A 27618-nucleotide genomic window follows, 5' to 3' on the forward strand; every position below is an offset into this window, starting at 1 on the left:
TTTTTAAAATGAATCACCATGAGGTGCAGTTACAGATTTGCAGACTTTCGTGCTTACATTTCAGTCATACAATGTTCGAGTACCCATCCCTCCACCAGTGCCCATTTTCCACCACCAATGATCCCAGTATCCCTCCCACCACCCCACCCCATTTCCCCCACCCCACCTCACCTCTGTGGTAGGGCATTCCCTTTTGCTCTCTCTCACTCCTTTTGGGTGTTGTGGTTTGCAATAGAGGTACTGAGTGGCTATCATTCGGTCTATAGTTTACTTTTAGCACACATCTCCCATCCCGAGCGGGCCCTCCAAGCACCCTTTACTTGGTGGTCCCTTCTCTATCTGAGCTGCCTTTCCCCCCAGCACATGAGGCCGGTTTCCAAGCCATGGAGCAATCCTCCTGCTACTCATTCCTGGGTGTAAGTCTCCCATTCTGTTACTTTATATTCCACAGATGAGTGCAATCTTTGAAAGGTCTTCTTACTCAAATAAGTCGTCAAAATACAGCCCATGATTTAATGGCTCTGCAATGGTGTGTGTATGTGTGTGTGTTCCTTTTCTGGCAACAGTCAAAATGGAGATAGTGATTGTATCTTTGTCCGGATATGGGCATCTCAAAACAATATGATGAGCTGCTCCCCCTGGCACAGGCAGCCCCGTCTCTTTCCAATCCCTGAGGCAGAAACCGTAGGTGTTCAGCAGTGATAACTCTTTCCGGGAACAGCAAGAAATTCCTGCAGATCAGAAACCGTTCTTGACTCAGCAGTTGAAGATCGTCACTGCCTTAAACAATAGACGGGTGGGTATTCCTGGAGGTTAGAATTCCAGGATCAAGGGTTTGGCAGATTGGCTTCTTGCCAAAGGTCTGCTCCCTGGCTGGCTGTTCACTTTGTTCTCCCTCACACGCAGAGAGAACTGTGTCTCTTCCATTATGTACAAAGACACTAACTACGAGGCCTCCCGACCTCCCCTGTTTGCTATGTCATGAATGACTTATGTACTGACCTTTAGTGTTTTCTTAAAAACACCATTGATAGGGGCTGGAGCGATAGCACAGCAGGTAGGGCATTTGCCCTGCACGTGGCTGACCCAGGTTCAATTCCCAGCATCTCATATGGTCCCCCGAGCACCGCCAGGAGTAGTTTCCTGAGTGCATGAGCCAGGAGTAGCCCCTGTGCATCGTCAGGTGTGACCTAAAAAGCAAAAAAAAAAAAGCAAACAAACAAACAAACAACAACAACAACCAAACCAAAAACCAAAAACACCACTGATAATACCAGCATATCGGGGGGTGAGGGTTTTCACACACACACACACACACACACACACACACACACACACACACACATTTGAAAACCAACATTATGTTTACCATAATAATAAATGTTATGAAAGGGTAGCACTGTAGCACTGTCTTCCCATTGTTCATCGATTTGCTCCAGCGGGCACCAGTAAGGTCACCATTGTGAGACTGTTTTTGGCATATCAAATACACCATGGGGAGCTTGCCAGGCTCTGCCGTGCGGGCAGGATGCTCTCAGTAGCTTGCTGGGCTCTCTGAGAGGGACAAAGGAATTGAACCCGGCTCTTCTGCATGCAAGGAAAATGTCCTACCCACTATACTATCGCTCCAGCCCAGGTGGCAAGTAACCAAGTTTAATTTCAAAACTGGTATTTTGGCCATTGAGCCTCTAAGAGCTAATTCTGTTTGCTAAATCTGATTTTGAGAATTGTTATTTAGTCTATTTTGCACTCCAAGTGAGTCTGCACTCTGGAAAACTGTAGCAAATTGCTCCACTAATCAAGATAAACAGAATTATGTTAATTGTCAAGTTTTACTCCAAATTAAAAATGGGCTGGAGTGATAACGCAGCGAGTAGGGTGGTTACCTTGCATGTGGCCAACCCGGTCGACCCGAGTTCGATTCCTCCGCCCTTCTCGGAGAACCCAGCAAGCTACTGAGAGTATCACACCCGCACGGCAAAGCCTGACAAGCTACCTGTGAGGTATTTGATATGCCAGACACAGTAACAACAAGTCTCACAATGTTACTGGGCCCACTCGAGCAAATCGATGAACAACGGGAGGACAGTGACAGTAACAGTGATGCTTTGTTCCTAATTGTTAATTAAGAAAACTGTATTCTGGTTAGTCAAATGTTTACTTGGCATAACTCCCCTACGTTTCTTCTAGTTTATAGCAAAGCGAGCAGTGAGCAGAGCTGGAATGATAAGGGACCAACTTCATGTTGACATAATCCCTGGCAGGGTTTTACTAATTTTAACTATTTTTGTAACTTTTGTTGTTCTTTCATTTTCCAAGTTGGTGGTGCTCAGGGGCTACTATTCTTGGCTTGGGGGACCCTCCGTTTGGTGATTGCTCAGGGAGACCATGCAAGTGCCAGGGATTGAACCCGGACCTACTGCATGCAAAGCAGTACTCGAACCCAGGGAGTTATCACTCTGGTTTCATTTTTGTGATTTTTTTTGACCTGCCTTGTTAGTTGACTACTAGGAATTTGTTTTAAGGAAACAGTTTGTGTGAAGAAGTGTGAGCAAAAATGCAGAGTCCCGTGACATTTGCAGGGTAAAGCCCACACAGCCAGGACTGGCCTTTGAGGCTTGATTTTTCAATGAAAATTTCAACCTTCCAGATAACTAGAGAGAGTAATAAAAAGACATCTACATTGAAGCCAATTTGCTCCCTTATTACTATATTTGCTTCAGATTTTTTTTCTTTTTGGGTCACACCAGCGATGCTTAGGGGTTACTCCTGGCTTTGCACTCAGAAATCACTCCTGGCGGTGGTTGGGGGACTATATGGGGTGCTGGGAATCGAACCTGGGTCAGCCGTGTGCAAGGCAAATGCCCTAACCACCGTGCTATTGTTCCAGTTCCCTGTTTCGGATATTTGAAGTTATTAAATAAAGAAAAACTATAAAGAGGTATAATACGTTCTGTTGTTAGTGGCTTCTTATAATAATAATAATAATAATAATAATAATAATAATATGTCCTCCCATTGTTCATCGATTTGCTCGAGTGGGCCCAGTAACATTGTGAGACTTGTTACTGTGTTTGGCATATCGAATACATCAAAGGTAGCGTTGCCGTGTGGGCGAAATACTCTCCGTAGCTTGCCGGGTTCTCCAAGAGGGATGGAGGAATCAAACTCGGGTCGGCCTTATTTAACTATTTATTCAATCATTTAATTATTAATTTATAAAATAAACAATTATTTATATTAATTATTTAAATATCAACAATAATATTAATAACAACATAAACAACATAAATAATACTTATAAATAATATAAATAATATTCGAATTATTTAAATAATAAATATGGCATAACTTTTACATATCATAAAAGTTATACTATATTTATTATATTATAAATTATAAATTTATAATGCGTAATGCGATTTGGAGATGACAACTGGACTAGACTCGTTAACGACTGGATTCCACGGGATGTAAAAGATCTCGTGACCACCCACCTACGAGATGGTCAGACTTCTTCATCAAGACCCTGAAGGAACGGTTTGAGCTCTTCGTGTTTCTGGAGTGAGCAGATGCCATTGGGCCACACTAACATGCGACAGGGACTAATGGAGACGTTACTGGCACCCACCTGAGCAAATCGATGAGTAATGGGATGTCAAGTGATCAAGTGATCTATATATATATATATATAGTCATACACTTTGGATATGGAGTTTATTAAAAAGAAATTTTACCTGAGGGAATGATGAGTTATTGGATTATGAAGATGACTCATATGGTGTTTATCGTGCAGCTAGCATTTGCATTGTGAAAATCTCCAAGATGTGCATAACAGGTCTTGGAGAAAAATGTTTTATTAAGTTCATATAAATGGTAAGAAAAGAGATGGTCAGGTATTATACATATATATGTAGTACACACATATACTACATCTAAGATTAAAATATTTTCTCTCTAAAGGACACTCTTTTGGGGGCCACATCCAGGAGTGCTCATGGCTGACTCTTGGCTCTGTGATCATGATCATTCTTGTTGTTCTTGGCAGTGCTCCTTGATACAGTGCTCCAGGACACAGTTCTGGGACAGAGTCTAAGTTAGCCGTATGCAAGGCAAGCAGCCTATCCATTGTACTTCTCACTGGTCTCTGTAATATTTTAAGAGGTTTTGCCTAGGGGAAATTCCTAATATCATTATTTCATCTTTTCCCTTATCCAAAGATACTACATTTAATTTGAAAATTTCAAATATCACTCATTAAATGAATGCAATGAATTTTCCTTTGGTTTCTTTCAAAAACCTTCATAATTTCCATTGATCAATATAGAGTCAAAAGAGTAATTTTCCCATGACCTGAGTAGGTCACTATATTATGAAGAAAATTGTGATTTAAAGTGTTAGGGAAAATAAAACAGTGTAATATATAAAATTATGCCCACAGCTATTTGGGAGTGTCCAAGATATGTCTCGCCAAAATACCTTTGAAGCCAGTCACTCCATTGTTATTTAGATTTTGTTGCTAGGACATGAGGTTTATTCAGCAGTGCCCAACTTCTTTGTCAATTAGAGAATGTTTTTCAGTTTGGAATATAAAGAATCTTTCTATTTATTTATTTATTTATTTATTGAATCACCGTGAGAACAGTCACAAAGCCTTTCAGATAAATCTCGGAAGGTCATACAATGATCAAACACCCGTCCCTTCACTACGTGCACATTTTCCACAACCAAGAACCCCAGTATACCCCCCTCCCGCCCCCCCCACCTGTGTGGCAGATTTCCACTTTACTCTCTCTCTCTCTCTCTCTCTCTGTTGATCACATTCAATATTACGTCAAAAGACCCAACATTGTTATTTGGAATTTTCCCCAACATTCAGACCTGCCACAAAGACATCATTAGAAAAGTTGTTTTCTATTGCTGATTATGAAGAGCATACGATGTCATGTGGCCACAATAGCGGCCATACGAATTTGGATTTCTGATATTTTAGTAATAAACCTAGAGGGATTACTGCCAGAAGCCCCTGGGTTCCGAGATTGGTATGTGTGCCTCTGGGTCCATGGTTGGTCAGAAGCCAAAGGAGGCGTTTGAGGGTGGCAACCCGGAGCATTGTCATGGCGGGGAGTAGGGCAAATTCCACCCCCATCCCATGAAGCCCCAATGCCTCGTCAATGCAGTCACATACCTGGCTGTTCATTAGGCTCTAAAAGATGCAGGCCACCATGTCGCCACCGCAAAGGGGGACAGGCAGAGGGACAGACACCCTTCCCCTCCCAGGGCAGCATAGCACCATAGTTAAATACACAGTCCAGATGTATATCAGTTGGGCATTATCTTTTGCTCAGATTTTCCCACCACCACTCAAGCCTGATTTTCAGGGACAAATGCTAGATCATTTACTTTCCATTGATCACTTTGCATATCAGGAAATGTCTGGAGAAGGTGGGGAGACAGCACCTACCCCATCTAGGACCTTCCAGTGATATCGGCTTTGGATAGGGCCCGGAGAATTCTCTGGGAGCTGTGGGGCCCTCCAGCTGGTTTTTCTCTTGGCTGCTGTGTGCTGTAAGATGGTGCTGGGGGTGGGTTGTGGGTGTGACTTCCGAAATCAGAGATTGCCTGGGAGCCGGGCAGCCCCATTGCTCTTCGGAAAATAGTCCTGGTACCTGCATGCCAGAAACATGCTTGTAGAAGCTCATGGTTGCCAGGATTTCATCTGGAGAAGGCGAGGAGATAGCACCTACCGCATCTGGGACCTCCCATTAATATCGGCTCTGGAAGAGGCCCGGAGAATTCTCCAGGAGCTGTGTCCCAAGAATCTTTCTTAATTAACAAAAAGGATATTTGTCATCACAATTATCTCATACTCAGAATGTCTCATGGGAGGAGAAATTAAGAGAACTTGAGAACTTATTTTCCTTAACTAACACAGCAGAGCCTGGGATATTCGATATGCCAAAACAGTAAGAGTTCCCCGTGGCGTATTCGATGTGCCAAAAACAGTAACAATAACGGGCCTCATTCCCCTAACTCTGAAAGAGCCTCCAATATGGCAGCATTGGGTAAGACGAGTAAGGAGAGGCTGCTAAAATCTTAGGGCTTTGACAAATGAGACGTTACTGACACCTGCTCCAGTAAATCAATGAACGATGGGATGACAGTGATATAATGATATAGTGATAAATTATAAATTATTTATAATTTATAATATGATAAATAATTTGTGATATTATAAATATTATAAATTATTTATTTTTATTAATATTATCCTTCTTAACACTGCTGTATTGGTGGCTCTTTCAGGGTCAGGGGAATGAGACCCATTGTATTTACTGGTTTTGGCATATTGAATAAAAGTAAAAGGTAAAGGCCCTCCCGTTGATCATCGATTTGCTCGAGCGGGCCCAGTAACGTCTCCATTGGAGACTTTGTTGTTACTGTGTTTGGCACATCGAATATGTCACGGGGAGCTTGCCAGGCTCTGCCGTGCGGGCGAGATACTCTCGGTAGCTTGCCGGGCTCTCCGAGAGAGGCGGAGGAATTGAACTTAGGTCGGCCATGTTGGCTGCGTGCAAGGCAAACGCCCTACCGCTGTGCTATATTGAATGTGCCACGGATAGCTTGCCAGGGTCTGCCATGCGGGCAGGATACTCTCGGTAGCTTGCCCGGCTCTCCGAGACGAATAGAGGCTTTTAGGGCGGTCTCTAATCGCCCTTTCAGGTGTTCCCATGGTTCAAACTATATTTGAACCCTATCAAATATGGTACGGCAATCCTGGAAGATGAGTATTAAGTATCTTATGATGTATCGCATGGCCACTTTATGGCCGCGCGGTCCAGAAAGTGTCCTGGGGTGTGGCGGTGGCTGGGTAGTGGAGGTAGTGGAGGTCACGACTTCGACCGTGAATGTGGAAAGGTCAGACTACAGCTGAATCTCATGAAGACAATGTTTATGAGAAACAGTCTCGTTCCTGATGTTTCATTCGCTCTCAACGGAATGAACATCTCCAAATGCAACAGTTATGTGTACCGAGGTCGAGAAGTCAACATGATGAATGACCTGGCACCTGAGTTGCGCAGGAGAAAGAGAGCGGCTTCGAATGCCTTCAAGAGCATTGAAGAAATAGCTAAGAGGACAAAGAACCTCCGGCTCCGGGCGCATCTCTTTGATTCCACTGTTCTTCCTGCATTAACATATGCCTCAGAGTCCTGGGCCCTATGAAAACAAGATGAGAACGCTATTCAGGTCTCCTAAAGAGGAATCGAAAGAGCTATGCTTGGAGTATCATGCTTCATTCAAATGAGAGAAAGAATCTGGAGTTCCGACATCCGTCGATGATCAAGAATCAGGGACTCTGTCTCGTTTGCCAAAGTGTCAAAAATCAGATGGGCTGGACATGTAATGAGATTTGGAGACAACCACTGGACTAGAGTCATTACTGACTGGATTCCACAGGACGTGAAAAGATCGCGTGGCCGCCCACCTACAAGATGGTCAGACTTCTTCATCAAGACCCTGAACGATGGGTTTGAGGCTCTTCATGTTCCTAGAATGAGCAGACACCATTGGGCTACACTAGCACACAACAGGGACGAATAGAAACATTACTAGCGCCCGATCAAGTAAATCGATGAGTCAAGTGATCAAAAATTCTAAATTATTGATAATAATTAACTATTTATTATCTAAATAATACTTATTATTATCAATTGGGGGTACGAGGGAGGACACAAGAGGCAGTGTTCAGAGCTTACTCCTAACTCTGCTCAAGAATCACTTCTGGTAGTGCTCAGGGGGTCATATACAGTGTGGGTCATTGAGCTTAGGTCAACTGTGTGCAAAGCAAATGTCCTGCCTACTGTGTTCTCTTTCCAGCCTGAAATGTAGACTCTTGTGGGCCACTTTCTGGATCTGGACCTGCCTCCTTTATTCCTCCTTAGAGGCAGCCATTATTCTGAAACTAGCGGTTATCAAGCCATGCATGTTTACTTTTCTTACCATGTTGTTGAAAAAAATTTTTTTTCTTAGTATTTGGGCCACACCCAGAGATGCTCAGAGGTAACTTCTGACTCTGGACTAAGAAATTATTCCTGGCTGTGCCAGGGGAACCATATGGGATATTGGGATCAAACTTGAGTCAACTGTATGCAAGGCAAGTGTCTTACCCGCTGTACTATCTCTCCAGTTCCCTCTTCCCATGTTTTTGTCAACTTGTTTGCAAGCATTAATTTGCAGTTTTGTTTTATGAGCCTTTACATAAATGCTATCATGCTACAGATGTCTTGTGTGTATGATTCTGTGTTTATTTTGCTCCATTTTTTAAAATCTTTTTGGGTTACACCTGGCGATGCTCAGGGGTTACTACTCCTGGCAGTGCTCAGGGGACCATATGGGATGCTGGGGATTGAACCTTGGCCAGCTACTTGTAAGGCAGACACCCTACCTGCGGGTCTATTGCTCTGGCCTCTGCTTTTGTGCTGTGCTCATGTATGCACCTGTAGCCTAGATCAGGCCTTCTTTTTTTGGGTCACAACTGGCGATGCTCAAGGTTACTCCTGGCTCTGCACTCAGGACTTATTCCTGGTGGTAAAATATTCAGGGGACCATATAGATTGTTGGGAATCAAACTTGGGTCGGCTGCGTGCAAGGCAAATGCCCTCCCTGCTGTGCTATCGCTCCAGCCCTTGATCAGGCCTTCTTAAACATTTTCTGCTTATCACCTCTTTTCCACCAAGAGTGCTATCAGCAACACCTAGGAATAAATACTTGGTTGTTCTGTAGTTCAAAAGCCTTTCACTCTTGCCAAATTTTTCCACACCCCCCCCCACCACACACACATTCAGATACAGGGCTGTGTCCCCCACAGCATTAGACACTAGGGTCTAGATTCTTCTTAGAATCTCAAAAGCATTTTTTAAAGTGCTATTAGATATTTCGGAGGAGGGAGGTATCATCATTTATTCATGTTCTGGAGGCATATTTAAATTGTTTGAACGTTTTTGTGACCACAAACACTGCTCCGAGAAGCCTTCCATGCAGATGGAAAAGTTACTCTCGGGAACTTGCCTTTAAGAGCTATTGCAGTGTGATGCGGATGAGTATCTTCATATTCCCTAGCTATTTGCACGCTTTCCTCCCAAACTATCTACCCTTTGTCTTAACAGCAAATGGGCATTCCAGTAGTCCTGCATCCTTGCCAATCTGATGGGTGGGTAACTAATTGTGGCTTAATTTTGGATTTCCCTGAGGACAGGTGGATTGAAGTTTTTCATGTATCTAAGTTTTTCATGTATCCCTCTAGTGAGGGATCTCACTCTTTTCCTCGTGAATTCTCTTTCCATCACATGGATCTGTTACCACTAGATCGCTGGTTCATTTTTAGCAGGCAACATTAAATTTGAAATTGAACTATGCTTAACATTTGGCTTCCCATTTAGATATTGAATGGGTTTCACTGATTTTATGAAAACGATTACATTTTCATTGGAGCTGCATTGAGTTTGGAACTGAATGGAAGCTCACTGATATCTTCATAATATTAAGACTAAAACATAGAAGGTTAAAATAATCTTGCTTCAGAAACTGTAGGGATCTTGTTTTAGTAGTAGTTAGAATATTAAGACTTAGGGAGTATAAACACCATCTCCTTAAGTTTTCTGTTCTGTCTTGCAACAAATTTGGGACAAGTGTGTTAGGGCCACACCTGATGATGCTTGACAGCTGTTTCTCCTTGTCCTGTGCTTCGGAGTCACTCCTAGAGGTGTTCAGGGGACCACACAGTGCTGGGGATCAAACTGGGCTCAACTGCATGCAAGGTAAGCTTCTCAACTCCTGTACTTTCAAATCTTCCCCCAGTGCCTTTCAATAAAAGGAGTGATTTTTCTGCATTGGGTGCACTTTTTAAATTTGGTAGGTTTATTATTATTTTGCTCGAGCGGGCCCAGTAACGTCTCCATTGGAGACTTTGTTGTTACTGTGTCTGGCATATCGAATACTCTCGGTAGCTTGCTGGGCTCTCCGAGAGGGGCGGAGGAATCGAACTCGGGTCGGCCATGTTGGCCGCTTGTAAGGCGAACGCCCTACCCGCTGTGCTATCGCTCCAGCCCTTGAGTCACCATGAGATACAGTTACAAAGCTTTCATGTTTGAGATTCAGCCATACTATGATCAAACACTCATTCTTCACCAGTGCATGTTTTCCACCACCAATGTCCCCAGTATCCCCCCACCCCCATCCCTGTCCTCACCCTCCCTCTATGGCAGACAATTTCCCAAATACTCTCTCTCTATTTTGAAGCGTTATGGGGCTGAAGCGATAGCACAGCGGGTAGGGCGTTTGCCTTGCACGCAGCCAACATGGCCGACCCGAGTTCGATTCCTCCGCCCCTCTCGGAGAGCCCGGGAAGCTACTGAGAGTATCTCGCCCGCACGGCAGAACCTGGCAAGCTCCCTGTGACGTATTCGATATGCCAAACACAGTAACAACAAAGTCTCCAATGGAGACGTTACTGGGCCCGCTCAAGCAAATCGATGAACAACGGGAGGACAGTGACAGTGACAGATGTTTTTCTTGAAATTTCCCACCACCATTCAAGCCTGCCTGGCAGGGGCAGAGGCTAGATAATTTATTTTCCGTTGCTCATTTTGAATATCATGAGAGTTCATGCAGACACTTTGTGGCCACGTGCTTCTGGGATCCTAGCTTGTAGATGGTTGGGTTCCAGAGACATCTCTGTAGGGCACTAATCTTTTTTGGGATTCAGTTGGGAGTCTCTGGACCAGGGCTGTTGGTGTGCCAAGCGGAACCTTGTTGGGGTGACAGTTAGAGTGGACGGTGGGCCAGGGAGGGACCACACAGGACCTCTGCTGCCATGCCGCCTCTAGACTTAGTCCTGGTACCCGCATACCTGGGTCTTGTTTGTGGAAGCTCTTGGATGCCGGGGTTCCATCTGGAGTAGGCGAATTTGTAGTTTTTATGCTTAATATTTTTACCTCTTTGTGTATCTATTGGACTGGAGCGATAGCACAGTGGGTAGAGCGTTTGCCTTGCATGCAGCCAACACGACCGACCCGAGTTCAATTCCTCCACCCCTCTTGGAGAGCCCGGCAAGCTACCAAGAGTATCTCGCCCGCACGACAAAGCCTGGCAAGCTCCCCATGACGTATTCGATATGCCAAACACAGTAACAACAAAGTCTCCAATAGAGACGTTACTGGGTCCGCTCGAGCAAATCGATGAACAACGGGAGGACAGTGACAGTGACAGTGTATCTATTGCACCTCATTCCCCTTCCTGGCTGTTGTTGGTGCTCCTGTTGCTGTGACCACTGGCCACAAGGCGCATTTTTAGCAGTTTTGCTTACTGCTTATCTGGTTGCAGTGCTCATGGAGGTCTGCTGAACTTTAGCTGGGTTGATGGCAAAGTGCTTACCTGGGACCGCACTTGTAGTGGAACCACAGAGATATGGCTGCGGTACTCACTGGGGAGGGGGTCGCTAGAGAGACTGCAGTTGTTGTTGTTGTTGTTGTCCTCCTCCTCCTCCTCCTCCTCTTCTTCTTCTTCTTCTTCTTCTTCTTCTTCTTCTTCTTCTTCTTCTTCTTCTTCTTCTTCTTCTTCTTCTTCTTCTTCTTCTTCTTCTTCTTCTTCCTTCTTCTTCTGTCACACCCAGCGATGTTCAGGGGTTACTCCTGGTTCTGCACTCAGGAATTACTCCTGGTGGTGCTCGGGGGACCATATGGGATGCTAGGAATAGAACTTGGGTCAGCCGTGTGCAAGGCAAACGCCCTACCCGCTGTGCTATCGCTTCAGCCCCTTTGGCTGGGGTTTTACCTGCCATGCTTGCTGGGGGGCTGCATTCCCTTCTGTGGTCGGTGCCTGTTACACACCTACCTGCAGTGAGGCCAGGCATTGCTTCTGCCACGGGGAATTGCAGAGAACAGAGCTGCCAGGTTCAAACAGCAGAACTTCGAGGAGCATGTTAGGGACCGTGGGACATGGAGAGTTGCACTTGGCACCATATGCTTGCCAGCAGGTGTTCTAAGTCACTCCCCTACCTGTGTGGGTCCTTATTATTTCTATTCTTTTTTTTAATACTAATTTTTTAATTTTTTTGAATCATCGGGCTGGAGCGATAGCACAGCGGTAGGGCGTTTGCCTTGCATGCAGCCGACATGGCTGACCCGAGTTGGATTCCTCCGCCCCTCTCGGAGAGCCCGGCAAGCTACCGAGAGTATCTCGCCCGCATGGCAGAGCCTGGCAAGCTCCCCGTGACGTATTCGATATGCCAAACACAGTAACAACAAAGTCTCCAATGGAGACGTTACTGGGCCCGCTCGAGCAAATTGATGAACAACCGGAGAACTGTGACCACATTAGTAACTGTGACAGTGAGATAGAGCATTACAAAGCTATGCATGGTTAGGTATTAGTCATACAACATTCCAGCACCCACCCCTTCACCAGTGTAATTTCCCAGCACCAATATCCCCAATTTCTCTCCTGCCCACCCCCAAAGCACCCCCAACCCCAGCCTGCCTCTATGGAAGGCATCTCTCATCTCTCTTATTGTTTTTTTTGGGGGGGGGTCACACCCGGCGATGCACAGGAGTTACTCCTGGCTCTGCACTCAGGAATTACCCCTGGCGGTGCTCAGGGAACCATATGGGATGCTGGGAATCGAACCCGGGTCAGCCGCTTGCAAGGTAAATGCTCTACCCGCTGTGCTATTGCTCCAGTCCCTCTTACTGTTTTTATTCTTAAGTGACTTAGGATATTGTTTTCCCAGCAAGGTCACTATACATTTTATTTATAATGTTATAGGAACAAAAAAGGTTAAAATAATCTTGCTTCATGAACTATAGAACTTTTATAAGCATCTCTTGGATTTTTCTGTCTAAGCAATCATATACCAAAATCATCACTTTTTAATTCTTTTTTTCTTCCTAAGCCATATAACTTCTTCTTTTACTGTATTGTTCTGGGCATCTGATCAAATATTGACTAGCAGTGATGAAATTGGCATCTCAGTCTTGTTCTTATTTTTTTTTTAAAGTGGCATATATTTTAACCTAAACTGAAGTTTGCTTTATTTCTCAGGTCAATGATGGGCCTTTCTTTTTGTAGGTTACTAAAGGATGTTTCGTTTGCTTGTTTCTAAAGTGGATTTTTTTTTTTTTACTTTTATCAAAGCCTGTTCTGCTTTCTTTTATAATTCAATCTTATTCTTTGATTGTAAACTTTGAGGTTGTATCATTAACTGCGCATAAATATTTAATTTGACCTTCTAGTACATTCATTTGCTAAGAATTATGATATAACGGACAAAACATTGTATCAATTTCACTTTGTCCATACATTGTTCTCCTGAATTCAGTGAGCAGCCCTATGCTCATTAATCTAAATGATCAGGTAAATCACAATTTTCCATTTCATTAAGCTTTTTCTCCGAGGTTTTATTTTTTTCTTTTATTTGGACCCCGTTCCTCTTTCTCCTTCTCCTCCTTCTCCTCCTCCTCCTCCTCCTCCTCCTCCTCCTCCTCCTCCTCCTCCTCCTCCTCCTCCTTCTCCTCCTCCTCCTCCTCCTCCTCCTCCTCCAAAATATGCAGGTATTACTCCTGGCTGGGCAAGAGTGTGTGTGGGTTCAAGGATTGACAGGAGGGGGGCCAACTGAACCCAGTTGCAATGTGTGCAAGGCAAACACCCTACCCACTGTACTATTAGTCCAGCCACTTCTCCTAGTCTTGAAAGAATGGCCTATGTAGTAAACAACCTAGTTGTTTTGTTTCCTTTTTAATTTTTAAAAAATTTTTAATGGATCATCGAGAGATACCGTTACAGATATACAAACTTTCGTGATTACATTTCAGTCATACAATGATTGAGTACCCATCCCTCCACCAGTGCCAGCCGTTAACCCTGCCCCAGCTCTTGGTGTTCTCTCAGACTTTCTTTCTTTCTTTCTTTCTTTCTTTCTTTCTTTCTTTCTTTCTTTCTTTCTTTCTTTCTTTGTCACATCTGGTCATGCACAGGGGTTACTCCTGGCTCACGCACTCAAGAATTACTCCTGAAGGCTCTTGAAGGACCATATAGGTTGCTGGGAATCAAACCCGGGTTGGCCACGTGCAAGGCAAACACCATACCCACTGTGCTATTGCTCCAGCCCCAAACTTTCATAATTAACCCATCAGTATACTTCACATTAAGTTAAAAGACAACTCAGAAGTTGATAGTTACTAAAAACTCTTGGTGTCTCAAATGAAAGAATTTCTGGGAAGCCAGTAACTAATAGGGATCAAATCCAGGCTGTTCAGGGCCTCACAACAGGCTCTACCCCTTGAGCTATCTTCACCACCTACCCCAAGGAGCCTTTAACATTCACAAATATACCTCGTTTTTGGTTCTCATTTCTTTGATCACACTTAGTGCTTCTGGGGGCTTTCTCTCCCCTCTGTGGTCACAAATTACCCCCAGCAGTGCTCAAGGGACCATAGGCCATGCCAGAAATTGAACTGTGGTTGGCTATGTGCAAGGCAAATGCCTGAAACTGTATGCTCTCTTTCTGTTCTTTCTTTTCTCTTCTTTTTTTTTTCTTTTTGGGTCACACCCGGCCATGCACAGGGGTTACTCCTGGCTCATACACTCCATACACTCAGAAATTATTCCTGGCGGTGCCCAGGGGACCATATGGGATGCTGGGTCGGCTGCATGCAAGGCAAACACCCTTCCTGTTGTGCTATCACTCCAGCCCTGTAGGCTCTCTTTCTGACCTGCAAATATGCCTCATTTAGGGGCAGAGCAGGAGGTGGGCATTTCTGTCTACTTTCTGTTCACTGATCACCAGATAAGGACTGTTCCTTTGTTTTATACCATCCCGTTGAACTTGTAAACATCAGCCCTGATAGCTTCCAGAGTCATACAATTTTATTTTATTTTATGCGTTTTTTTTTTTTATGGAATCACTGTGAGATATACAATTACAAGGCTGTTCACGTTTGGATTTCAGTACAATGATCCAACACCCTTCCCTCCACCAGTGTCCCCAGTTTCCTCCTGCCACCCCCACCTCCCCCAGTGGCTCTGTGGCTCTATGGAGTCATACTATTTTTATTTATTTATTTATTTATTTATTTTGCTTTTTGGGTCACACCCAGCGATGCTCAGGGGTTACTCCTGACTCTGTACTCAGGAATTGCTCCTGGTGGTGCTCGGGGGACCCTATGGGATGTTGGGAATTGAACCCGGGTTGGACACATGCAAAGCAAACACCCTACCTGCTATTCTATGGCTCCAGTCCCATACGGAGTCATACTATTAAGGGATGTGTTTCTCTGGGGGACAAGAGCAAAAGTCTGCACATGAGACACACACATGTGCCCTTTCTTGGACATGCTTGTGACTTGGGTGTAGTAGCATGATGGGACCGAAGCTGGTGCCTCCTCCGCTGTCCCTGGGAAGGATTCTATCCGCCCCCAGCTACACATGTATTTCATTAGAACTGATCCCATAGGGGGCTGGAGCGATAGCACAGCGGTAGGGCGTTTGCCTTGCACGCAGCCAACATGGCCGACCGGAGTTCGATTCCTCTCCCCTCTTGGAGAGCCCGGCAAGCTACTGAGAGTATCTCGCCCACACGGCAGAGCCTGACAAGCTCGCCGTGACGTACTCGATATGCCAAACACAGTAACAATAAGTCTCATGATGGAGTCGTTACTGGGCCCGCTTGAGCAAACTGATGAACAACGGGAGGACCGTGACTGTGACTGTCATCCCATAGGCCCGGCTAGCAGATATGCTAATGGATCCTTCCATGGAATACTGGTGCTGTGGGGTATGACAGGTTAAAAGACATTCTTCATTTACTGCAGCCCCGTGCTAGCCATGTACGTAAGCAGCTTGGGACACTGGAGTTGGACAATGAGGGGAGTGTCCTGGGCACTAGAGTTCCCTCCTGGGAGATACTAGTGACCTGAATCAGAGGAGAAGTGCCAGGGGAAGGTCACAGTCCATTGGACAGTGTTTCTTGGCACTTCGATGTACTTCACTAGGGGTCACTGCACTGGGTCTGAGTTTCTTCTGGCAGCAACTTTGGGGTCCAGCCTCTAACCGTTGTCCATGTGGGTTGCTGCGGCTTGGCCTGATGTGTAGATCCTGCTCAGTTGGTCTGGATTTCTTTCCAACAGTGTTATTCCATTTGTAGCTGAAGATTCGCTGTGCCCGTGGGGTCGTGAGTTTAGAATTCTGCCATTATCTTAAACAGGAAGCGGCTCATTAATTTTTTTTTCTTTTTGGGTCACACCTGGTGATGCACAGGGGTTAACTCCTGGCTCTGCACTCAGGGATCACTCCTGGCAGGGCTATGGGATACCGGGAATCGAACCTGGGTTGGCCGCATGCAAGGCAAACGCCCTACCCACTGTGCCATCACTCTAGTCCCTCATTAATTTTTTTTAATCTTATTTTTTTTGTTTTTAACCACAGCTGGTGGTGCTCTGGGCTCACTCCTGGCTCTACACTCAGGGATCACTCCTGGCAGGGCTCAGGGGGAACATAAGGGTGCTGGAGGAGAGATGGTGGCTCTGCCCAGTGTGAGGCAAGTGCCCTGCATGCTGTATTACCTCTCCAGCCCATCACTCATTTAAAAAAAATCATTTTCGTCCCATCATTTGTTCTTAACAACACTTTCGTCCTTATTATCTCTAATACTGATTTTTATCTTATATTCTATTTTGTCTGATGGTAGTAATTTTGTCTCCTATTCCCCCACATCCAACACACACACACACACACACACACACACACACACACACACACACACACTTCGCAGTTTTTGAAAACTGTGGCCCTACACACTTTAGGGCCTAAACCCTAAACCCAGGGTGACCTGACACTGACAAAAGGAAATAGGGCTTTCATACTTTGTCTTAAAGGAACTGCTTTGCTGAAGGGGTAAGCCGTACAACTGTTCCTGAGGATGTATTTAGCAGGAACCTACGTAACTACAAACTACAAGCCCCCTTCCTGTTTGCTTCTCACCTTCAAAACAGCCAGGTGACCTGTTATGTTGTGATTGTTATGTTGCATCTTAGGAGGAAATGCACCAAAACCACATCATCATCCTCTTTATTCTGCAGTCTCCTGTTTTTCTGCAAGCAGCCCCCCCCCCCCCCCATCCTGTTTGACCTGGAACCTCTCCCAAGCTCCTGTTTACCAAGAAACAGGCAAGATGGTAGGTTCAGGTTTTCCTTCCCTCTGTATCAGCATTTCCTGAAACAAAGAGAGGAGGTGATCAGAGCGTCACTTTAACCTTCATTCACTGCATTCCAGACTACAATCAAATCTTCCCCTTGTGCGTGACAGGATTTGGGTTTCTGGTGCACTGGGTCTTCGTTTGGCTTCAATCTTTGTGTCTTTGTGCTTTAGGTCTTTCTCTTGAACCTGGCTGAATCGTGTGTCTTGAAAGACATCCATCCTGAACCTCTCTGTTTACTCTCCTCTCTGAATGCAGTGTCCTCACTTACTCTATGTTATTTGTACTGATTTTTCCATTTCTCTTAGATCAATGTTGTTTTCTTTTTCTTTCTTTTTTCCCCCCTATTGGTTTGGCAAACAATTCAGTTCAATTTCCTATTATGCATTCCAGCCCTGACAAAAATCTATGCTTATCACCCCGTTATTTCTTCTGTGAATTCCAAGAACCCTAATGCATTTTTATTCCCATCGCCGTTTCCCTATAGGTTTCGGTTTCAACTTTTCATAACACTGCAATTTGTCATGATCATTCTTTTATGCAGTCATTTCCTATATATATGGAACTCCGTTCTTAACAATTTCATTGCTTATTTATTCTTCTGGCATTTTCATTTTTTTCCTATTTTTTTTTTAAATTTTAATTTTAAGGCAGAACCACCTGCCCCTGCGCCAGGCTGTCTTCACCGGGACCCCTTGGAGGGGGGGTGAGCTGAGTTTCCCTCCCTGCCCCAAGCAGAACCCCGGCAGCCAAAAACCTCCAGAACCCAGCCACAACCATGCTCCAGGCCACTCTCCACACACTCGGATGAGCCTCACCCATGAGGGAACCAACAGAGGAACTCAGGTATGCGGGACCCGTGGCTGAGATCTCCAGTTCTGCTCGGATTGGGACTGGACCCCCTCCACCCAGATCCCCCGTTTTCCAGTAGCTTGGCAATCACACCCACAAACTGCCCCTGGCGCCATGTAATCTCATCAACAACCAAGACCCAGAGACTATAAAACAAAGCTCCCGGAAGAGAGCGATGCAGTTTCTCCCTCTCGGAGAGCCCGGCAAGCTACCAATAGTATCCAGTCCACACGGCAGAGCCTGGCAAGCAATCTGTGATGTATTCGATATGACAGAAACAGTTACAACAATGGTTCTCATTCCCCTGACCCTGAAGGAGCCCCCAATAAGCCACTGGGCAACGCTAGCATACGACAGGGATGAATGGAGACATTGTTGGCGCCTGCTTGAGCAAATTGATGAACGGGAGGACAAGTGATCAAGTGAAGTGATACAAGTGAATTGAATCACCGTGAGCTACACTTACAAAGCGTTTATATTTGAGTTTGAGTCTACAATGATCGAACACCCATCCATCCACCAGTGTACATTTTCCACCACCAATGTCCCCAGTATCCCTTCCTCCCACCCCACCCCCCATTCCACCTCTGCCCCCTGTCTCTATGGCAGACAATTTTCCTCTTACTCTCTCTCTACTTATGGCTTTATGGTTTGCAACACAGATACTGAGAGGTCTTCTGGCATTTCCTAACTAGGTTTAGTTTCCTTCTTCCTGAAATGTTCTCTCTAGTAGTTCTTCTAAAAAGAACTTAACATGGCTGTCCTCACCGGAGCACCTTGAACGGGGGCAGGTTGAGTCCCCCCCCCCGCCCCCCCGCCCCCACGCCAAGCAGAGCCCTGGCAGACGAAAACCTCCAGAACCCAGACACAGCCATGCTCAAGGCCACTCTCCACACACTCGGATATGCTTCACCCATGAAGAAACTGGCAGAGGAACCCAGGTTTGTGGGACCCGTGGCAAGCCTGCTCGGATTAGGACTGGGTCTCCTTTACCCAGCTCCCCAGTTTTACAGTAGCTTGTCAGTCACACCCACAAACTGCCCCCTGGTGCCATGTAATGTCATCAATGGCCAAGATCCAGAGATTATAAAATAAGGCTCCCGGAAGAGAGCGATGCAGTATTTTCTGGAGGGCATGGCCACAACCTCTTATACTCTAACCCACTGATGTACCTAAAGTAGCACACATGTCTTTGATTTTAACATACTTGCTTGTATTCTCTTATATACAAGCCTAAATGGCCCCGGAATGAACTACAACAACCTTCACACACTTCCCTCTTATTGTGGTAGGAGGATGATCTCTGGTTGGTTGGGTGAGTGTTTGAATATTATCTGTAATGAACTATTGTGGGCTGGAGAGATAGCACAGTGGTAGGGCATTTGCCTTGCAAGCGGCCAACATGGCTGACCTGAGTTCGATTCCCTCGCCCCTCTCGAAGAGCCCGGCAAGCTACCGAGAGTATCTCGCCTGCACGGCAGAGCCTGGCAAGCTCCCCGTGATGTATTCGATATGCCAAACACAGTAAAAACAAGTCTCACGATGGAGACGTTACTGGGCCCTCTCGAGCAAATCGATGAACAACAGGAGGACCGTGACCGTGAACTATTGTGAACTACTTCATGAAAGTAAAATGTTTAAAAATTGCCAAAAAAAGAGAAAAATTCAAAAAAATAAAAAAAAAAAGGACTTAACATTAAGGACACAGTCTAATTTCTCTTCACTTCTGTGGAATATTTAATGAGGCGCACTCTGACTTTATCTCTTCCTGTGTTTCTTCCAGACTATCCCTGTCTGCATGTTTATGCCAAGGGAAGTGTGTATGCAGTGTGTGTGTGTGTGTGTGTGTGTGTGTGTGTGTGTGTGTGTGCGCACGCGCGTGCGCGCGTGCAGAAGTGTTGAGGTATTGATGTCTGCAGGGGCAGCCCTTACCAAGGACTAGTGGAGAGTTCCGGAGCTGTCCCCCTGCTCTCTTGACCCCTGTCTTTCCCCACATGGCCACTGGCTTAATAAACATCTTTTATTACTGTTTCCCCTTCTCCATATCACATCCCCACTTTCCTCCCAGTGTTTCCTGTTCTCCCAAATGGTCTGCATTAACATTTCGAGTCTGTTTGGGGGTCATTTTCAATGAGCAAAGGCTCTGTCTTGGCACATCTACGAAGATAAGCATTTTCTCAACACTTCTTTTTTGGATCTTACTCTACGATGCTTCTTTCCATGCCTCTCATTTCTTTCTCACTTTGTGTCTTGGAAGAGTTTCCTCAGATCAATCTTCTAGCAATTTTTTTTCCTTCTCTGCAGAAATGTCTGGTATTTGTTTGTGTTTGGAAACTTCAGTGGGAGTGCTTTCTATTTTCCATTTTCTGAAGGTTCTTTCCAAGTCATTTTGTTTATTTCTCGGTTTGTCTCATACTTTTACATTAAAATTTTATTTATCTGGGGCTGGAGCAATAGCACAGCCGGTAGGGCGTTTGCCTTGCATGCGGCCAACCCGGGTTCAATTTCCAGCAACCCATATGGTCCCCTGAGCACCGCCAGGGGTGATTCCTGAGTGCAGAGCCAGGAATAACCTCTGTGCATTGCCGGGTGTGACCCAAAAAGCAAAAAAAAATTTTTTTATTTATCTATTATTACTGGGGAGGGCACACCCAATGGTGCTGGGGGAACTTGCTTTGAGAACTCCTGGCTCTGTACTCAGGAATCACTCCTGTCAGGCTCAGGGGACCATCTGGGATGTTGGGGATCGGGCCTGGGTCAGCCTTGAAGGCGAACGCTCTCCCTGCTGCTCTATCTCTCTAGCTCCATTTTATTTTTTTATTTTAATTCCTGCTTTTTAATCTCTTATAATAGGGAATAGTTTTTTTTTTTTCTGGTTCCACCTCTGATTTATTTTAGTCTTTTTTTTCCCCCGCTTTTTTGGGGTCACACCCAGCGAGGCACAGGAATTATTCCTGGCTCTGCACTCAGGAATTACTCCTGGCGGTGCCCAGGGGACCATATGGGATGCTGGGAATTGAACCCAAGTCGGTTGCGTGCAAGGCAAATGCCCTTCCCACTGTGCTATCACTCCAAGATTATTTTATTCTTATTCTTTTGGCCTGTTCAACAGTGCTTGGGAGATCATGTGGTGCCCGGACCAAACCTGAATTTCCTGCACGTAGAACATACGCTCCAGCCACTTGAGTAATCTCTCTGGCCCCTGATTACTTCGTTATTTGAAGTTCCTGGAGAAATTTGATCCCGCTGTTAGTTGAGACTATTGATTCTTGCTCATGGTGGGTTGTTTAGTCAAGAGAATAAAATATATGATTTTGCATGCATCACTTGGTTTCAAAGTGAGTTAGAAGAAGGTTATCTTTTTTTCCCCTTTATTTTATTTTATTTTACAGTTGTAAATTTACAATTTTTTGTGCTTTGGTTTCAATTATACAATGATCAGATACCCATCCCTCCACCAGTGCCCATTTTCCACCACCATGGATAATATCCCTCCCACCCCCATCCCCCCATCCCCCCTGTCTCTGTGGCAGGGCAATCCCCTGTGTTCTCTCTCTCCTTTTGGGTGTTGTGGTCTGCAAAAGAGGCATTGAGTGGCAAACATGTTCAGTCCATAGTCTACTTTCGACATGCATCTCCCCCCCTGGGAGGATCCTCCAAACATCTTTTATTTGGTGCTCCCTTCTCTATCTGAACTGCCCTTTCCTCTAGGATACCCGGCTGGCCTCTAAGTTATGGAGTAATCCTCGTGGTGCTGATCTCAGCTATTAGAAGAAGGTTATCTTTTTTAAAGAGGTCTGTGCTGGTTTCTTCCAGAGCCCTTAGATTGGTCTATGAGTAACATCTGAAAAACTTTAAATATGAGAGTTGCTGGACTGTGTGATAACGTTAGTCAGGGAACACATGCATATAGGCCATGGCCTATTGACCTATTCTCTCTCTCTCTCTCTCTCTCTCTCTCTCTCTAAGTTTTATTGGATAACCATGAGTTACAGTTACAAACTTGCATGATTACCTTTCAGTCACACAATCACAAGCACCCATCCCTCCACCAATGCACATTTTCCACCCCCATTGTTCCCGGTGTCCCACCCGCCACCCCACTCCCTGCCTCTGTGGCAGGTACATTCCTTCTTACTCTTTAATTTGGGGGATTATGATTTGCAATACAGATACCAACGGGTCATCGTGTTTGGTACTTGGTCTACTTTTAGCACGTATCTCCCATCCCGGGTGATCTCTCCAATCATCATTTACTTAGTGGTTCCTTATCCATCCCAACTGCCTTTTCCCCCAGCATGTGGGGCCGCCATGGCCTATTCTCAATCTAGAGAAAGACTCAACATTCTCGTCCCCCAACAGAAAGAGTCATGTGTTTCGTAGCTTCTGTGTGGACAGCTAGATCCTTTTCCTTGCTTATCCTTTGAAAGCTATTTCCTTTCGAAGATACCAGTTAGTGCAGGGTCCTTATTCCAGCTCCCTGAAGGCCCAAAGTTTGGGTTACTGTTTCTTGGCTGGGCCTTAAGCTTGAGTGTTTCCTGGCCTGGCTGGCCCACATTTCTGCACAGAATTCCACCCATTTGGGTCCTTATACCTCCTAAGTCTTTGAAAACAGTGTTTTCCTTCTAACTCAACTATACATCTAAAGAACAGATGCCATATTCATTTACACACACACACACACACACATATAAGCACACAAGGCTCAACCTTTAATAACATGCTACTAATTTCTTATGGAAGGGTTTAATGGCTCTTGGGTGAGATACAACAATCTTCACACACTTTCCTCTAAGAAACCTTTTCTGTCTCAATTTTAGCAGATTATTCATAACAAGCAATACAAAATGAACGATTTCGGTTCTGCCTTGGGGGCAGGATTTGGGGTTCGAGATGGGAATATGGTGGTGGGAAGGTATAATGGTAGTGGGATTGGTGTTCGAATTTTAAATGTAATCAAATATTGTGAACAACTTTATAAAAATAAAGCTAAAAAACAAAGCTAGCAAGCAGCTTCCAAACTTAAAGATGTCTGAGACTGCCACAGACAGGGTCTGGCCTGCCTGTCAGCTCTCCTATCAGCAGGAACCACTTAAAGGGTGATGCTAAGGGTTAGTGTCTTGGGAATGGTAGGTTGTGAAGAAAGGCTAGAAGGCATGTTTGTGTGTGCTGCTTATATGTATATGTGTGGTATGGATGTGATGTGAATGTGGTGTGTGGTCAGCTTTGATGATATGTGTATCTATGTAGTCAGTGCATACTACACACAATGTGTAATCTGTGTGTAATCTGTGGCTATATATGGAATGTTTTGGTGTGTGTTATGTGTCTATGTCTGTGTGTCAAGAGGTGTGTATGTATGTGAATTGTGTATGTTGTGTGTGTGGCATGCATTATGTATGTGTATTTTGTGTTGTGCATATATATACATGTGTTTTATGTTTTGTGGGGGATATATGTATTATGAATGGTATGTATATTGTCGTGTATTTTGTATATTGTCGTGTATTCTATATTGGTGTGCATGCAGGTTTATATTGCACGTGTGTGTATTATGATGCGATGTGTGTATTATGATTGGTGTATTTATTATGCTGTGTATTGTATGTGGCATCATGCAGCACGTATGTGCATCATGTGATTTGGATGTATGGGTACCATGAGTGGTATGTATATAGCCATGTGTATTGTGTGTGATCTATGGGTACATAAGTACCCATGGATGTGTGTACATGTGCGTATGTGTAAGGTCAAGAGAACTGAGGGTCCCTGAGGTGAGTGAGAGTGTGAGTATTAAGTTAAACCCCCTCACCCCTGATTTCACAAAGACCTGCTGGGGACCAGGTCACTCACTCACCTTTAACATGCTCATGAACTCTGGCCTACAACCCAGACGGACTCTTTTTGTGGGAGCCAGCACCGGCTCATTCATACCTCGTGGGACAGGAAACCCCAATTCTCTCCTTCCTCCCGACACGGCTGCTCAATTGGCCCTCGTAGAGTTGTTTTCCAGTCTGGCCCCGGCAGCCGGATCCAACAGCTCTGTCGTCGGCTCTGAGTTCCTTTCCAGATTCCTCTCTGTCCCGGCGCAGCCTGTCAGGGCTCAGTCACATTCTCGGTCAACCCTGTCTCTGGGGAGGGCCGGGGATGGGTGCAGGGGCATGGGGGCATCCAGTGGGCAAGGCAGCTTGTGATGGCAGCCACTAGGCTTCGTCCATCAAGCCGTTGAGCGCCTTATCGACTTGGAGGTCTTTCTAATACCATTTCCGCTCTTTGTTTCCTCTGCTAATGAAGAGGTGGCCAGCCCCCTGTTGTGGCAGCTCACAGCTATTGTGGTGGGGAAGGCGGGGGGGCGTGGACGTCACCACTCAGCCTTTATCTCCCCCGGCAGCTCCCGCTTGCCCAGACAGCCCAGCAAGCCCCGCTGGGAGAGCATGACCTAAGGCCTGGAGCACCTTCTGGAGGTGGCTGATCCCCTGGGACTTGGGAAACCCCTTGGACCACAAGCTGGAGAAGGTATGACTTCTGGGGAGGAGGGAGGGTCCCGTAATGGGAAGGGTGGGGGAGATCAGGAGAGAAGCTGCCCCCCCACCCCCGGAGAAGTTGGACTTCTCCTTCTCTGGGATCAGGAGAATTTGTCCAGGCAGACCCCCCCTTCATAATCCTTCTCCCGCTAGCTTCTGGGGTCCTGGTATTTGCTTCTGTTCTGTCCCCATTTTACTGCCAGGAACATTTGACTGGCACGAGTTAACCCCCAGCTCTGGGTACCTTCCACAAACAATCTGGTAACCCCACATACTGGGAGACTGCTGAGGGTGGAGGGTATCTGTCTTGAGACCAGGACTTGGTTGCATCTGACAGCCGGTGCGTGTGTGGGGGGTCCCTTCCACAAATGTCTAACAGAGTAGGAATTTCATCTGCTAGGTGGGATGCAGGCGCAGGTAGCATGAGTCTCCCCACTGTACGTCAGGAGGAAGACTGCCTCTTCTTGAACAACTTTTTAAATTTTTTTTGGCTTTTTGGGCCATACCCGACAATGCACAGGGGTGACTCCCGGATCATGCACTCGGGAATTACTCCTGGCAGTGTTCAGGGGACCATATGGGATGCTGGGCATCAAACCAAGGTTGGCTGTGTGCAAGGCAAATGCCTACCCGCCATGCTATTGCTCCAGCCCATGAAGAACCTTTTCCAGAGCCAGAGCTCTGAGCAACTCAGGGTGTGCTCCCCGCCCCGGCCAGGCTCAATGATCTGTGTGTGTGTGTGTGGGGGGGGGGGGGGGAGTAACCACACCCTGGGGAACACAGCCTGGAACAGGGTTGCTAGATTCCTGTCCTTCTGCCAGGCTAGGTCAGAAACACTGCCTGAGCACCTCCTGGGCACTGTGCTGAGGAGAAGAGAGGGCACCTGTCACCCAGGATGGGTTTGTGATTGGGAAATACCCAAAGCCTGACTTCCCGGGCGTCTTTTCCATCTGGGTACCCATGGTGGGAAACAAAGCCAAGACAGTGCCCACTCCTCACGGTGGTGCCCACGGGCAGGCGGGGGGGAGATGTAGGCTCTGATCTACTGCGGGAGGGATGGTGATGAAGGGGCCAAGAGGCGGGCTAAGGTCTGGGGGAGCTCAGCTTTCTCCTCGTTCCGGGCTCTGGCATCTATTCAGTGATGGGGCCTCGCTCGCAGTGATGGATGGTCCTGGCCTGTATTTATTTTGGGGGAAAGGACCCATAAGGGTCAAGCTTCAAGCCCCATCTTCCTCATACCTGCTGGCCAGTAGTACCTTGGGTCTCGCTCTCTGTCTCACTCAGTGCCACTCCTTCTCCACAGATGATTCCCGGCAGAATCACGAGGGTGCTGCTTATTCTGGCCATCACCTTGCCAGGTAGGTGCCTTCCCCTCTTGACTCCCACCCAGGACCTTCTGAACACCCCCCTCCCAGGAAGCAGCAGAGAGTTGGTCGCTTAGCTGAGTGTACAACCCTGAGTTTGGCCCTTGCTGGGTCTGCAGAGTTTCTGGCTTGCCAGAAAACAAAATAGAGCATCTGTATTCATTCATATAATTTACTCAAAAGCATTGAATTCTAAACAGATTAGCCAGTGTACCAACGTTCCCTCCTATTGTGAAGGTTCCGCGAAGTACCTGCATCCTAACCCTGTACTCCAGAACAGGCAGCTATTAATACCTTTCTCTGTGGGAAGCTGAAAAATGCCAGGACCAGGCTGAGCAGATGGGCAGAAATAGTTGGGTTTAGGGGGTTTGGTGCAGGGTGATCTGGGTGAACCACCCATGGTCCAGATGAAGGGACTGAGGGTCAGAAGGGAAACATGACCGCTCAGGGATCACCCAGAGCCGAGAGCAGAGGTCAGACTTCCTGGGCCCAGGTCTGCCTGCCCTCTGTCATTGTTCTAAATAGTCTTCCTTCCCTCACTGAGATGCTGAGACAGTGGGCTATCAAGGGAACACTTTTTGGTTTCTCTATGTAGATCATTCAAGTCAGTGGCTTCTGCCCTGTGACCTGGGTTGGCCTGGGGCAAAAGGGACATTTGTTTTGTTTTTTTGTTTGTTTGTTTTTGCTTTATGGGTCACACCTTGTGACACACAGGGGTTAGTCCTGGCTCATGCACTCAGGAATTACTCCTGGCGGTGTCGGGGGGACCATATGGGATGCTGGGAATCGAAACCGGGTCACCCATGTGCAAGGCAAATGCCCTCCTTGCTGTGCTATTGTTCCAGCCTCAATATGGACATTTGTTATAACCCCGGCATCTAGGTAAATTCTGTGTCAGGAGACTCTGAGAACTTTGCTCCATGGCTTGGAGGCTAGCCACACACTCTAGGGGAAAAGGGAGCTCAGATAGAGAAAGAAGCACCAAATAAAGGGTGTTGGGAGGATCCTCCCAGGATGGAGAAGCATGCTGAAAGTAGACTATAGACCAAACATGATTCCACTCAATGCCTCTTTTGCAAACCACAACACCTAAAAGGAGAGAGAACAAAAGGGAATGCCCTGCCACAGAGGCAGGGTGGGATGGGGGGATAGGAGGTGGGAGGAATACTGGGACCCGTGGTGGTGGAAAATGGGCACTGGTGGAGGGATGGGTGTTTGATCATTGTACAATTGAAACCCAAGCACAAAAATTTGTAAATCTACAACTGTACCTTATGGTGTTTCACTAACAAAAAATTTTAAAAATGTAAATGATGGAGGGTTGGGTACTGGATCATTGTATAACTGAAACCCAAGCACAAAAATTTGTAAGTCTACAACTGTACCTCATGGTGTTTCACTAATAAAAATTTAAAAAAAAAGAATTTAATGCTGTGGTTTCCACTTCCAACTCTCTCTCTCTCTCTCTCTCTCTCTCTCTCTCTCTCTCTCTCTCTCTGTGAAGGTGGCAGAAGGGTCTCTGGGTTTAGCATAGGGACCAAAAGGGTTTAGAAACACATCATGGGTTCTATATGTCTGGTATACTGGCTGATCTATTTAGAATTCAATCTGTTTTAAAATAAGTTAGATT

The 27618-nt window shown here is 45.9% G+C and overlaps 1 protein-coding gene across 1 annotated transcript in view; it reads left to right on the forward strand.

Annotated features, from left to right (window-relative positions):
* LOC130018354 (von Willebrand factor-like) overlaps nt 1-27618 on the forward strand; it is a gene marked incomplete at its 3' end in the record, with an annotated part of 161532 nt that overhangs the window by 76033 nt on the left and 57881 nt on the right. Inside the window, exon 2 of the mRNA XM_056109036.1 lies at nt 25928-25982. Within this exon, the coding sequence (XP_055965011.1) occupies nt 25928-25982 (55 nt within the window). The remainder of the gene's footprint in view (nt 1-25927; nt 25983-27618) is intronic.

This window comes from Sorex fumeus, unplaced genomic scaffold, assembly GCF_029834395.1.
Source record: "Sorex fumeus unplaced genomic scaffold, SorFum_2.1 ptg000263l, whole genome shotgun sequence".
Classification (NCBI taxonomy): Eukaryota; Metazoa; Chordata; class Mammalia; order Eulipotyphla; family Soricidae; genus Sorex; species Sorex fumeus.